We start from the raw sequence: 13,651 nt of genomic DNA, 5'->3' as shown, positions 1-13,651 counted from the left end.
TTTTTTTGGTGACTATAAATTACCGTGTTCTAAATCTAGATAACAGACGCCAAAATAAAACTAATAACAATTAATAGTATCTTGTGGGATACTAGCTTAAATGTTTAAATTGATTTTTTTATTTTAAATATAATCTCACCACTAAATTTAAAATAAACCTAGGTTGTTATACAATATAGTTCATAATTGAAGAAAATCTCAAATAAAATATTTGAAATGGATTTAGTTCAACTTAGAGGGCAAAAATCCAGAGACTAGGGATCAAAAAGCAATGATATGTAAAAAAAAAAAAAAACACTAGGAAGTCAACGGAATATTTGTACAATGTATATGATGGACTGCTTATTTGACCCAATATAAGTTAAAAATAAAAATTACCCACGAATAATAAATTTAAAAATTCTCATTCAGTTATTTCACATCAAATTTATAATTTTCAACACGTAAGAGAAAAGACGAAAGGAAGGTATAATAATAATAATAATAATAATAATTCTCTTTTACTAAAAATATATTGATTTTTGATTTACTTGCTTTTGACTTTGTCACTTAGATTATTTTTTTATTAGTTTGATATTGATGATAATTAATTATAATAAAAATATATAAAAAGTACAAAAAGTTATTCACAAAATATTTTTTTCAGATTTATATTTTCAAAATGAATGAAAACATATGCGAAAAATTATTAACAAAATTTTGAGAGATTTATGCGAAAATTAAAAGAATGAAGCCACACAGGATAATTCGCATCTGAGGTATTTTATACTTCAACTCGTACGTGTATATTATTTCTCAGATATTCTACTTTATTATTAGACTCTTAATTCAAAAAAATAATATATTTTTATCCAAATTTACTATAATTTGGATTGAGTAATTATATAATTATTTAATTTCATGCATGAAAAATAATTCAAATAAACACATTATATGTACAATAATATATGAGAGGTATCAATTTATCCTTTACTTTCAAAAGTTTTATTTTAATACATTGATTGACAATATAAAATATAAAAATTATTGTTTATTTTTTAATTTTATATATAAAATTTTTTGAATAATTGAAGATACAAATTGTTATTTTTAAATAATTAAAGTTACAAATTGTTAAAGACTGACAATTTTAGTATAGAAAAAAGAATTGACTAATGTTAGTTTAAATTTAGGCATAAATAACAAATTTTTTATCACGTAAAATTTCTCATTGACAATAATTTGAAATAAATAATTTAAAAGTATAAAAAAAAAAAATGATACAAATATTCTTCTTATAAAGAACTTTATGTTGTAACTTAGACAGCAGAAGAAGAAGAAAAAAAAAAACCCTTAGCCTGCAGACTTATTCCATGAACCATTACTCATGAAACTATTCTGCATCTTCTATGTTAAAACATAAAACATATGCTTTTGTGGTTACTAATGTCGCTTCCTTTCTTCCGTGTTTTTTTTTTTTTTGGTTTTGATTTATCATTCTTCTTATTCTTCTTCTTCTCCTCCTCTTTATCTCTAAGATTTCTTTGAAATCCTTTGCGCGATCTTTGATTCTTTGTACATTCCCATATATCGTATATTTCATCCCAATTTGTTGCCATTTTTTCTTCTTCTTCTTCTTTTTCTTCTTCTGAAAACTCACCGTTATCTTGTGATTCATTCTCAGCAATATGATGACCGAACATTTTCTTGCGAGGTCTATAGGTATATTCTAAGTCTTCGTACCAATTTGCATTACATAATTTACCAAATTTGTAACCAGAAAAACCCTCGAGTGTATTTGGTTCTATAAAATCTTTTAACTGTTCATCACACATTTTTCTTAATCTCCCCTCCAAATTAACATTGTAACACCAACGTAAGTCCAGAGATTCAAAAAAACGACAGCCGTCAAGAATGGCGCTTACACCATCGTTATCCAAACAACCGTAAATAAGTTGGAGATGGCGTAAATTGGGCATATTTTGTGCAATCGCAACTGCGTCTTCGTTATCACCTTTACTGTGACCATTGTGGTTAAACTTTAATGATTTCAGAAGAGGACAACCTCGGCCAATAGCTTCTAAGGCAACACAAGTTATATGTTTACAAAGAATAATTTCGAATTCCTTTAACAACGGAAGCTTTTGAGCGATCTCACATAATCCTTCGTCGAAAATGGTATAAAAGCATTGAACAAGTTGTAACCGTCGCAACTTACCCTGCCTGTACAAAATCAACATTCCATCATATACATCACATAATTCAAAAAAAAATAAGTAAATTTTGTTTAAAGAAAAGAGCTAATAAACACAAAAATAAATATGAAACATAATTCAAACCAAAAAAAAAAAAAACAAGCAAAATTAAATCAAGCTATATTCAAGAAACAACAATGTTAAATGACTAATAAATATTATTGTTTTAAGTTAGTACTTAGTTAATAATAATTTACATCTATATTTAAAAAAATTTGTATATAAAAATATATAATTTATATTTATATTTATTAAAATTTATACATATAATTAATATAACTTATATGTTATCTATCAGAATTTGCTCATATAAATTAATAAAATTTATTTATTAAAAATAATTTGATATTTGTTCCAATAAAAAACTAATTAAAATTATCTAAAACTACTAGTTCCTAAAAATTTCTGATGAAGAAATACAAAATCCTATTTCAACAAAAATAAATACAAATCAAATAAAAAAGCATCATAAGCCATTAAATTAAAGGTTTTCGACTCTCATCTTAAGCACCGCCATCATGCCTAACAACAATGTTACAGATATAATTATTTAATCTTTTATCAATTTAATTTTTTTTTAAATATAATATTGTATCAGAATTTTTATTATTAAAAAATTTAGGATTCGATTTTTGTTAAACTAAAAAAAATTAAATATAAATAAAATAAAAAAGCAAGTCCATGTAAAATCATACAATAAAAACTTTAAACTTACGAGTCAATTATATATTTGAGGAGATTATCGGTACCAAAATACTCAATACTTATGTCTACCAATTGGCCACAACTTCGATCAATTGTATGGTGGCACATCTGCCACAATTTATAGTCCAATGAATTGAACATCCCAATATCGCACATATTGATGGTGCTCCACATGAGCGGATCCATGCAGATCCTCCACCATTGACGGCACACCTGCTGGACGCTAGTTAAGATGTCAAATGTGGTAAGCCTCGAGAAGATCATGAAAGTTAGGTCGTTCGGAAGATCCAGCCAGTTTCTCACGGCGGTTTTGCGTTTGTGCCGGCGCAATAATGGCTTGGTAGTTCCTCTAGCCATTTGATGAGTAAGGAATTGAATTTGTGGGTTGTTAGTGTTGGAGTGAAAACAAAAACCTTTTAAATAACATGTGAGTGATTAGAATCCCTATTTTAATTTCGTGGGATGCAAGTCATTAATATTTCTTTTCCTATTCCTTTTTTTTGAAACCGTCATCTCCTATGATAAAGCCTTTATCTCATCTCTTGAAGCATGTGTCGTTATTAGGTAGTAATGAAGTACTCCAAATACATATAGTATGATTTAATTTGTTCCAATTTTAAAGAAATGAATGAATTTGCTGGTGTGCTATTTTCTTTTAACCAATTTTTTTATAAATTTAATTTTGATGCACCAATATTTTATAAAAAAATTTCCCGTTGAATGATTATACATAATTAAAAACATATAAAAATTTTGTATACCGGTAACATATTAAAATTACATTTATTTTTTAGACTTTAACGTGTGTTCAAGAATTTTGAAATATTTTGAAGGGAAAAAAAAGATTTCAAAGATGTAAAAACAGTTCATGAATTTTATTATTTGAAAAGTAAATATCTTTTTTTTTTTTTAGTTTTTCAAATTCCTTCGAAACTCCCTATTTCTAGGTTTTCAAAATTGGAGATTTTAATCTTTTTAATTAAATTTATTATTTTATCTTTAACTTAAATCTAATATGTTATTATAAGTAATTAAGGAATAAATTATAAAAATATATAATAAATATTGTATATTTTTAACTTATTTTAAACCCATAAACAAGACGGATTTTAAAATTAAGTTATCCAATTATCTTTAATTTCTAAATTTATAATTAAATTACAAAATCAACCTCAAATTTATTGAATAATGGGCAAACTCATCTGAGCTTTCTACTGATTTCAAATTTAATTTTTTGAGATGAAAATAAATTGTTTAGTGAAAAACACTTGCAATCCTTATTTTATTTGTTGTCCTTGCTCTTTCTATAAATGTCAAATATGCAATTTTAATTCCATTGTTGTCCTTTATCAATTATAATGATTGTACCATAATTTGATTCCAAAAATTTCTTTCCAACAATCAAATCAGATATGATTCTTTCCTCCTTTGCCTCTAATAGCAATTCACGTATTATGCTAATGCTAATCCACTTTTTCTTTTTCATATATTTGCTTGATCTGATCTGCTATGCTTTCTATGTAGACTCCAAATAAATATAGTAACATCATTTAATTTGTTTGAAATTTCATGAAAGAAACGAATTTGCTGGCGTGTTTTTCTTTTTAACCAAATTTTTTTATACTTTTAAGGGTTTGTTCACGAGTTTTGAAACAGAAATTTGTGGCACATGAATTCAATTTATTAAAATCAATGTTCTGAAAACCGGTTCGAACCGGCCGGTCGAACCGGTCGAACCGTGAACTGGACACTAACACAGTTCGAACAATAAGGAAAACTGTAAAATTTGGAAACCGGAGTAGAACCGGTGAATCGGTCGGTAACCGGTCGGTCGAACCGAACCGTGATCCGGCCGGTTTTTTGAGCTGTGTAGCAAAACGCTGCCGTTTGGAGCTCTGAAACCCTAAATGATGAACGCTGAGTCTGAATCCCTAATCCCTTCGCCCTTCGCACTTTCACTTTCACAGTTCAGCTTCACCATTCTCATCAAGGTTCAGAGAGAAGTAGAGAACGCCATCACGATCTCACTGGCTCAGACGGCCACACGGGTTCGCCGTCGCGCAGTCAGCTCCTTCGACCAGTCACCTCCGTCGAGCAATCACTTCCTTCGACCAGTCACCACTCATCGTTGCTGTCTGTCTCCCACTTCCTTCGGTTGAAGCGTTGAAGCCTGAAGCCTCAAGGTGCCTTCGAGCTCTGAGAGAAAGCCTTTGAGTTCCAGGTAATTTTTATTTTAGTTATGAACTTATAATTGTTTGATTCAATCACTGAATAACTGTTGTATGATGAACTCTGAGTCTCTGATACTGTGAACTCTGTTCATTGAGTAGCTCTTTGATTTTGTGACATGATGAACTCTGAATTCTGAAACTGTGAACTCTGATTTTGTGACATGATTCTGTGAACTCTGATTTTGTGAAATCTGATTTTGTGACATGATTTTGTGAACAAAGAATTTTTTGAACTCTGATGTTGTGACATGATTTTGTGAACTCTGATTTTGTGAAATCTGATTTTGTGAACTCCGATTTTGTGACATGATTTTGTGAACTCTGATTTTGTCAACTCTGATTTTGAGACATGATGAACTGCTAAAGTTTGAATTTTGGATGTTGTTTGTTCATTTGTTGTGAACTTGAGAGTTGAGATTATTGGGTTGGATTGCTGGTAATGTTTAGGTATGGATGAAAGTATCAACCAAGAACTACCTAGGAATAATAATGCTGAAAATAATTCTGCTTCGAATGAACGTTCTCTTCCTCCCGCGAGTAACGAAAGTCAGTCACAAACTTCTAGTGTTCGGGGAAAAACTGATCCTGCTTGGAGATATGTTGCTTTACAAAATATAAATGGAAAATCGCATTACCAATGCTTATTTTGTCTGAGTTCTTTTGGGGGCGGAGGAATTAATAGAATGAAAAAGCATTTGGCGAAGATAGGTGGAGACATTAAGAAGTGTTCTAAAGTCCCGTATGATGTAGAAAAACAAATGGAAGGTTTATTGAAAGAGATTCAGAAAAGTAAAACTAGTAAAAGGAAAGTAAGTTTCAACGAAGAGGGTACCGATGAGTGTAAGGATGCAATTGATGAAGCAATAGCGCAAGAAGAACAACAAACTCCGAGTCAGTTACCAACTAAGGAGGTTATTGGAGGCGATCCAAAAAAGAAAGCAAAAACCATTATTCCTCCTATGTTTGCACCAAGAACAACTCCGGGAAGTCAACCAAGTCTGAAAAGCGTGTTTCAAAACAAAGAGGCGCTTCATGAAGTTGATAAGCGAGTGGCTAGATGGCTTTTGGATTGTAGGATTCCTTTCAATGCGGTTATGTCACCCTTTTTTCAAGATATGTTGGATGGTGTAGCTGGTTTTGGGCCTGATTATAAAGGTCCTTCTTATGACTCTGTGAGGGTTAACTTATTAGCCGATCTCAAAAGGGAGTGTCAAATGGTTGTTGATAGTTATAGGTCTACTTGGAAAGAAACTAGATGTACTCTCATGGCTGATGGTTGGACAGATCAAAGGCAAAGAACGTTGATTAATTTTTTGGTTTATTGTTCGAAAGGATTGTGCTTTGTGAAATCTGTAGATGCCTCAAGTATGGTTAAAAATGCTTCAAGCTTGTGTGACTTGTTTTCAGAGGTGATTGAATGGATTGGACCTGATAATATTGTTCATGTAGTGACCGATAATGCTGCGAATTATATTGCTGCTGGTAGGCTTATTAATAAGAAATTTGAAAATATTCACCAGTCACCTTGTGCTGCTCATTGCTTGAATCTTATTCTAAAAGATATAAGCAGCATGCCACATATTTCTAGCCTTGCAACACGTGCTTCGAAGATTACCGTGTTTGTATATAATCATACGGTGTTCTTGTCCTGGCTAAGACAAAGAACTGATTGGAGGGAGATTGTTCGTCCAGGTGCAACTCGTTTTGCCACTGTCTTCCTCACATTGATGAGTATCTTTGAGCGCAAATCGGAATTACAACAATTGGTTGTTGATACACACTTTACTGGATACAAATTAGGAAGTGATGGTTTCAGTGGCTAAGAGAAGGGGGGGTTGAATCTTAGCCCCCTTTTTTGCTTGCTAATACTTGCTGGATTCAGAGGAGACTTTTCTGTTTTTAGCTCGTCCCTAGCCACGAGACATTTTCATTTTGTCTCGTCACTTGGCACGAGACATTTTTGGTTTTTGCTCCTGTGCAGTAGAAAACAGAGATGGAGTAGGAAAGGAAGAAAATTACACCAAGATATATCCTGGTTCGGCTGCTAAGTGCAGTGCAGCCTACATCCAGTCTCCATCACAACAATGATGGAATTTCACTATAATCAAACAGATTACAACCTGTAAAGTGCTAACCCAACTTACAAGGGGATTCCCACAGAATCATGAAACACAACATAGATGAACAAAGGAACTCTAAGACATCTATGGCTTTTTCTTTTAATTTTGCACTCTCTGCCTTTTTCCGCTCTATGGCTTTTTCATTACAAACCTCACTGTTTGCCTTTTTCCATGAGACTCAAGACATGACAAAATTAAACAGAAAAATACAAAACTGAATACATTGAAGGAGAAGAGAAAACTGTTAGCTCAGGTAGCTCTGAGAACACTGTGCCTTGCACTCTCAAATTTTCTCCTTACTTCAAACAGTGGTTGTCCACCCTTAATATAGAAGAGGGGAGCCTCCACTTATTGAAGCCAAAACCGAACCAACTTCTTCCTCCTTCAACAAAACCGGTTCGGCCACAAAGAGAGAGAAGAGATAACCATGCATTAACCAACATGCAATTACCTCTAGTCCTTTCTTGATCATCACCCTTCATCAATCCGAGCTCTCCATCCTTGGCTTGCTCTCCAAGATGGAATACTGGCCCTTGATGCTTCATGATGATGATGACTTCATCTGCTTTAATCTCTGCCTTCAACCATCACTTCGCCACTCTAGCTACTCCCTGTGGTGGTTGAGCAGAATCAAAGACAAGCCATGCTTCAAGAATCTCCCTTGCTGGCCGAGATCTTCTTCTTCCTTTTTGAGCATGGAGAAGCCAAGATTACCTCACCAAATCTGTCCATAAATGGTGACAATCTCAGCCACAACTCATTTTTATTTTAGTATGTTTTCTTGCCATCATTGTGATGGTCTTTAGGCTTGCTTTCTCTTCCTTTCGGTAGCTCATTTTTGCTTCCATGGCTACCAATGTTTCCTGTGTAATAACCGAAGAGAGAAAGAAGTGAGAGAGAAGAAAGAGTCTGAAGAAAAGCAATAGTGGTTAAACTAATTAATTGAAGAATATCTTGCTTTTGCTTCCCTTAGTTGGCGTGTAGCAATGATGCCCTTTAGTCAAATCAATCTTCTCTCTCTTGCTTATATTCCCAATGTTTAAATTGGCTTTGAAATCCTTTCAGGAAGAGTAATGGAATCCGTTGGAAGCATTTGAGGATTTGTTATTCTTTGCTTCATGGATTCGGACAAAGCATGAGTAACACTCATGGAATTGGGCTTGGTTGCTATAATCAATTAAGTTTCTTGACCCATTGATAACATTTGCTTTCTTGATAAAATTTGGAACATGCATAAAGCTAATGGAAAGCATGTAACACACTTGGGCTTAGAGCAATAAAAATCATTTTGGCCCAAGTAACATAAAAATTAAATCAGCCATATTCAACATATATTTTTAAAACCAAAGGCTGAGAGTAGTTGGGCTTGCTCCAGAAATTTGTTTTCGGCCCAAACTGAACCTGCATTGCAAAAATTAATTTAATCAATTTAAATTTAATATCAATAATTTTTGCAACTGGTTTTATTAATAATGTTTGATCATCACTTAATTGGAGGTAGAGTTTTCCAAACTCATCAGGAAGGAGTGCTAATGGTAGAGCTGTGAGTGCAATTATCCTAGACAATAAATTTTGGGATGATTGTTTTACTGCATGCCAAATTGTGAGTCCGTTGATTAAATTGCTGAGGTTGGTAGATGCCGATGATAAACCATCATTGGGAATTGTTTATGAAGGTATGCTGAGGTCAGAAAATGGAATCAAAGAAATGTTCAAGCATAGGAAGACTGCATATCAACCTTACACAGAGATTATCAACTCAAAATGGGACAAACATTTGAAAAAAAATCTTCACGCAGCAGCCTATTTCTTGAATCCTGATTGCTTTTTTTCTGAAAATTATAGAGAATCACCTGATGTCATGCGAGCTTTACTTAATCTTGTTACATTGCATTGCAAGGTTAATAATTTAGATTCAGTTGAGGCAATGAAAGAAATACACTTATATAGAGATCGAAAGGAAAGATTTGATAGGCCTGAAGCTGTTCCAGCTGCAAAAAAATTTCAACCTGGTAATAATATCTGTTTGATAATAAGCTTTAGTTATTTACTTATTTTATGTTTTGGTTTCCTTAATTTGATAACTAATACTTGAGATATGGGATTGTAATTTATAGATGAATGGTGGAGGTTGTTTGGTAGTTCTGCTCCATGTTTACAAAAAATGGCAGTTCGCATTCTTAGCCAAGCATCTGCTTCTTCAGGGTGTGAAAGGAATTGGAGTCTTTTTGATCAAATTCATACAACAAGAAGGAATAGATTGGAGCATGATAGGCTAAGTGATATTATGTATGTTACATATAATTTGCGTCTTAAATCCAGGTAATATATATTTCATCCTTTCATTTCATATCATTAGATTTTGTATAGTTAATATACTAGGCTTATCATATATTGTATTTAATTTGTTAGGAAGGAAAGAAAAAAAAAGAAAGCAAAAGTTGCAATATGATCCAATCGATATTGAAACTATTGATAAGGTTGATTTTTGGGTGACGGAAGAGGTTGTTGAAAAAGAGCCTAATCTTCCAAGTAATATTGAAGACTTGCTTGGTGAGTATTATAGTTTATTGATCAGACAATAAATTACAATAGCTTTGATCTTTAATTTATTGATAATGTGTTATATTTTCTTAGATGAGATTGATGCTAATTTAGATCAAGGTGGTGGTGGTGGTAGTACTAGTACATTTTATGCTGCACCACTTGCTTTTTCTGGTCCAAGTAGTGAAAATGAAGGTGATGAAATCAATGACGCAAATCTGCAGCAAGTTATGGAGGATTTTGATGATTGATGACAAACTTTGATCATTTTGATGCTGCTATGTTATGTTTGATTGGTTGTTTTGTTTGTTGACTTTTGATTTTTGAATTTGTATTCGAATGAGATTATAACATTTTGGTTTATGTAGTACTTTTAATTTGAATGATATTTTAAAATTTAGATTAGACTATACTTATATCTTCATGTGCTTATTTATATTTTATTTATTATTTTATTATAAAACGGTTTTTTTCGGTTCAACCACGGTCGAACCGATTGAACCTATAAACCAATAAACCAGTACCTAGAGCGGTTCGATGACCGATTCGGTTTTCAGAACCCTGATTAAAATGTTACAAAAAAAAATAGAATATATTTACAAATACTAATATATATAATATATAGATATAGGCTATGGATTCCTTCCTCCTACATTTTTGTAGGAGTATCATTAACCTTCATAAAAATAATTACAAAATATATTCCGTTTTTTTTTTTTAAAAGTTACTAATTACATTTTGATCCCTCCAATTATTGGTTTTTTAACTTTGTTCCCTTTCCTTTTTTGGGTACGAGAAATTGAGAGAGATTAGAGTTCTTGGAGAGCATCAACGAGATTGAAGCAATTTTCTTCCGAAATAGAGTGCAGATTGGAAAACCCTAACTCTGCCCTCCTATTTCTTTTTTATTTCAGATATAAAGGCATTCAGAGAAGAGAAGCAGCTAGGGTTTTCATCCAAATTCAATCCCTACCATTCTCATCCTCTTCCTCTGCTGCAAGTTTCGTATGCTTTCGCCGCCGCCGCCGCCGCGCCCTGCTTCCGCCACCGCGCCCTGCTTCTGCCGCCACGCGCTGCTTCTTTTCATTCTCACATTAGAAGCATTCAGAGAAGAAAAGGTCCGCTAGGATTTTCATACAATTTCAATTTCTGCATTTCTCTCTTCCTCTTCCTCTGCTGCACATCTCACTAGCATATTCTCGCCACTGCAATACGCCGCAACCTGCGACTACCGCCGCGCTACCTACTGCCGACACGCAACCTACCGCCGCCGCGCAAGACGCCGCCGTCGCACAAGACGCCACCGCCGCGCAAGATGCTGCCCCCGCCGCGCAAGACGGCTGACAGACATTCTCAAGGATGACAACAATTCTAACTCTGTATGTTCTCCAGTTTTTTGGCTGCATAGCAAATGCTTTGCTGATAATCTATTTCCCTGTCTGCTTACTTTTGCAGCCTTCCCCAATTAAATCTTGGTGGTTAATTTGCTATTATCGTTGTGATTTTATTGGTGTTGTGGTTTGATGCTTGATGTGCTTTCTCTGCTTTTTGGCGTTCGATTAGGAATTCGTGCGATCTTTTCATGGGAACCTGTGCAATGATGATGCCTTGAAAGTCATCAAGTTGGGGATTCCTGGTTGATTTTGTTGAAGCCATTATGGAGGTAGTTCCATCCAACTTGATCACATCTCAGGGTAAAGACTGCAATTTTGTAACTTTTAATTTGATTCCATATTCCAGTCAGCTTATTATACTGTCTAAAGTCTTAGATATTTCTTTATGCCTATGCAGATCTTGCATTTTTTTATATTAAAAGCAAAGTTTTTGAAAGAAGTTAGTTGATATTTAAAAACATTGCAACTTTTTCATGTGAGCTTGTTAGAAAATACTACGTGATTTCACATAATTTTGTGCCCAACAGACTCAAGGTTACCATGTGAAATTCTTAGTGTTTGTTTGGCTTTTGTTCTTGTTTTCTGTTTCTGCTTTCAGTTTTTAGGACTCTAGGAAGAAGTGGTAAAACATGAAACAAAAATAGAAAATACCATCTTGATAAATAGTGTATAGTTTATGCTGAGTGAGTGGTGAAAATATTGCTTGACAAATGGTTTTTATCCCAAATGAAAAGCTACTTGTTCATCATGCATGATCTTGTTAACTAAAATAAATATTGCTAATTGTGTTCTCTCCGTTCTCCTACTTATAACTACAGGATAAGCCAGCTTTCATATTCTGTGTCGAAGACAGAGCACTCTTCTGTAAGGATTGTGACGAACTAATTCATTTAGCTGGCAGCCTTTCTGCGAACCACCAGCGGTTTCTCGCTACTGGAATCCGGGTGGCTTTGGGTACTAATGACTGCTCCAAAAGTGATGAGAAAAGCCACTTGGAACCATCTATTCCAGCTGCGCAACAAGTTCCAAGGAAAGTTCCTTCTCAGCAATCGCCTAGCTTCACTCCCCCTAGCTTTTGAGCAGTTGATCAACTATTGGATTTACCAGAGTTTGGATCACCAGAGAAAGTAAGGCAGCTTTATTTTGAAATTCTAGTTGCATAGAAGAGATAGGATGATAAGAGTGATTTTGCTATATATATTAGGACATAACATTTCTTTTCATGTCCTCATAAGTTTACCTCATTTAACTTTTCATCTAGGACAATACCATGCAGTAGCCAATCATCATAATTCATGTTAACTCAACAAAAAAAAACGTTCTTTTAAAAGTCTTCAGTGATTGAAAATTTTTAAATTTGAGAATTGTACCTAAACAGTGAAGTATAAATGTTTACTTCATCTGTAGTACTAACATGCATTGTCTTCATTCCAATTTGGTTTTTATGTTTTAAAATAAGATCGTCTTTGAAATCTAAAGTTTGAACCATATACCTGCACAACATCTATCTAGCTGACGGCAATGGTAAGGAAAAACAAAGTCGAATAGCCACTTAATTTTGACATTCCTACAATGCTATTATTTCATGATATCAATGTTTTTATTTTTGGTAATTTACTGTTATTCTTTTTTTATATATGTTCAGAAACAAGCAGACGAATTTGGAGAGTTGGAATGGCTAGCAGATGTTGGTATCTTTGGTGAACAGTTTCCTCTGGAAACATTAGCTGCAGTTGAAGTTCCTCAGCTTCCTATGTCACACACTAGCACTCTTGCACCATACACTTTTAAAGCCACTAATAAATCTTACATGTCTAGCAAAAAGCCTAGGATCGAAGTCGTAGGTGAAATAGATGATGAGCATTTCACTGTGCCTGATCTAGGCTAAGATAAATAAACCACAACAATGGTCAGTAGTAGTGTTTTCATTAATGTGCAGTGTTAGATTTAATGACGAGTTGTATGTTCATAACGGTCATACTTCTCCGAGGAAAATAAGAGGAGTTGGGTTATATGTAAGGGATGACGAGCGGATTCACTCTTATGGTAGAGGAGAATAAGTTGGCTTGGTGTATAGGAAAAAGTTGAGTACAGAGAACATTTCTCTAGTAAGAACAGAAGTATGTGTTCTCATGCTTTGTGGACTATTGGATTTTGATGAAATGCTATAATTTTAGTGTCTTAAAGTTCATAGTAGCATAGAATTGAATTAAATTTTTTCCTGTTCATTATGATCATTGTCCATACTGTAGAGGTTCTTACCCCCGTACAATACCTATTATGGTGGTTGGTTTGGTTCTGTATGTGTGCATTTGGATTTGGTGCTGTTTATATATTTCTGATAGATATAATTACAGTGCATATGATTCAAATTCAGCTTAGACAGGTATGATTGTGGTAGCATTAGGAATCGACTCACTTAA

General features: G+C 33.6%; 3 protein-coding genes and 1 pseudogene across 4 annotated transcripts; 3 read left to right on the top strand and 1 right to left on the bottom strand.

Annotated features, from left to right (window-relative positions):
- Positions 1 to 1,332: 1,332 nt before the first annotated feature.
- On the bottom strand, positions 1,333 to 3,110 carry LOC107616349 (putative F-box/LRR-repeat protein 23). The gene is made up of 3 exons (XM_088499353.1): positions 2,950 to 3,110; positions 1,640 to 2,202; positions 1,333 to 1,337 (listed from the first exon to the last, which is right to left on the bottom strand). The coding sequence occupies exons 1-3, from the start codon at positions 3,093 to 3,095 to the stop codon at positions 1,333 to 1,335; spliced, it is 714 nt and encodes a 237-aa protein (XP_088355479.1). The 5' UTR covers positions 3,096 to 3,110.
- A 2,509-nt stretch (positions 3,111 to 5,619) lies between these two features.
- On the top strand, positions 5,620 to 6,993 carry LOC107616350 (uncharacterized). Its single transcript, XM_016318316.2, has one exon. The coding sequence runs from the start codon at positions 5,620 to 5,622 to the stop codon at positions 6,991 to 6,993; it is 1,374 nt and encodes a 457-aa protein (XP_016173802.2).
- Positions 6,994 to 9,151: 2,158 nt separating this feature from the next.
- On the top strand, positions 9,152 to 10,085 carry LOC107616351 (uncharacterized). The gene is made up of 4 exons (XM_088499352.1): positions 9,152 to 9,302; positions 9,408 to 9,612; positions 9,707 to 9,843; positions 9,928 to 10,085. The coding sequence occupies exons 1-4, from the start codon at positions 9,152 to 9,154 to the stop codon at positions 10,083 to 10,085; spliced, it is 651 nt and encodes a 216-aa protein (XP_088355478.1).
- A 1,406-nt stretch (positions 10,086 to 11,491) lies between these two features.
- LOC107619587 (B-box zinc finger protein 24 pseudogene) lies at positions 11,492 to 13,265 on the top strand (annotated as a pseudogene). Its single transcript, XR_015899748.1, has 3 exons — positions 11,492 to 11,497; positions 12,047 to 12,355; positions 12,874 to 13,265. The product of XR_015899748.1 is annotated as a B-box zinc finger protein 24 pseudogene (transcript).
- The last annotated feature ends 386 nt before the right edge of the window (positions 13,266 to 13,651 follow it).

The sequence above is a fragment of the Arachis ipaensis genome, chromosome B9 (assembly GCF_059453495.1).
Source record: "Arachis ipaensis isolate K30076 ecotype BB chromosome B9, ASM5945349v1, whole genome shotgun sequence".
In the NCBI taxonomy this organism is placed as follows: domain Eukaryota; kingdom Viridiplantae; phylum Streptophyta; class Magnoliopsida; order Fabales; family Fabaceae; genus Arachis; species Arachis ipaensis.
This window is presented reverse-complemented; position numbering and strand designations above follow the sequence as displayed.

Excerpts from the sequence above, each read along its gene's own strand:
- LOC107616349 (XM_088499353.1), bottom strand. The coding sequence starts at position 3,095 with ATGTGCGATATTGGGATGTTCAATTCATTGGACTATAAATTGTGGCAG. Across the intron at positions 2,203-2,949 it reads CTCAAATATATAATTGACTC|GCAGGGTAAGTTGCGACGGT; the intron begins GTAAGTTTAAAG and ends GATTTTGTACAG.
- LOC107616350 (XM_016318316.2), top strand. The coding sequence starts at position 5,620 with ATGGATGAAAGTATCAACCAAGAACTACCTAGGAATAATAATGCTGAA.
- LOC107616351 (XM_088499352.1), top strand. The coding sequence starts at position 9,152 with ATGCGAGCTTTACTTAATCTTGTTACATTGCATTGCAAGGTTAATAAT. Across the intron at positions 9,303-9,407 it reads TGCAAAAAAATTTCAACCTG|ATGAATGGTGGAGGTTGTTT; the intron begins GTAATAATATCT and ends TGTAATTTATAG. Across the intron at positions 9,613-9,706 it reads AATTTGCGTCTTAAATCCAG|GAAAGAAAAAAAAAGAAAGC; the intron begins GTAATATATATT and ends TTTGTTAGGAAG.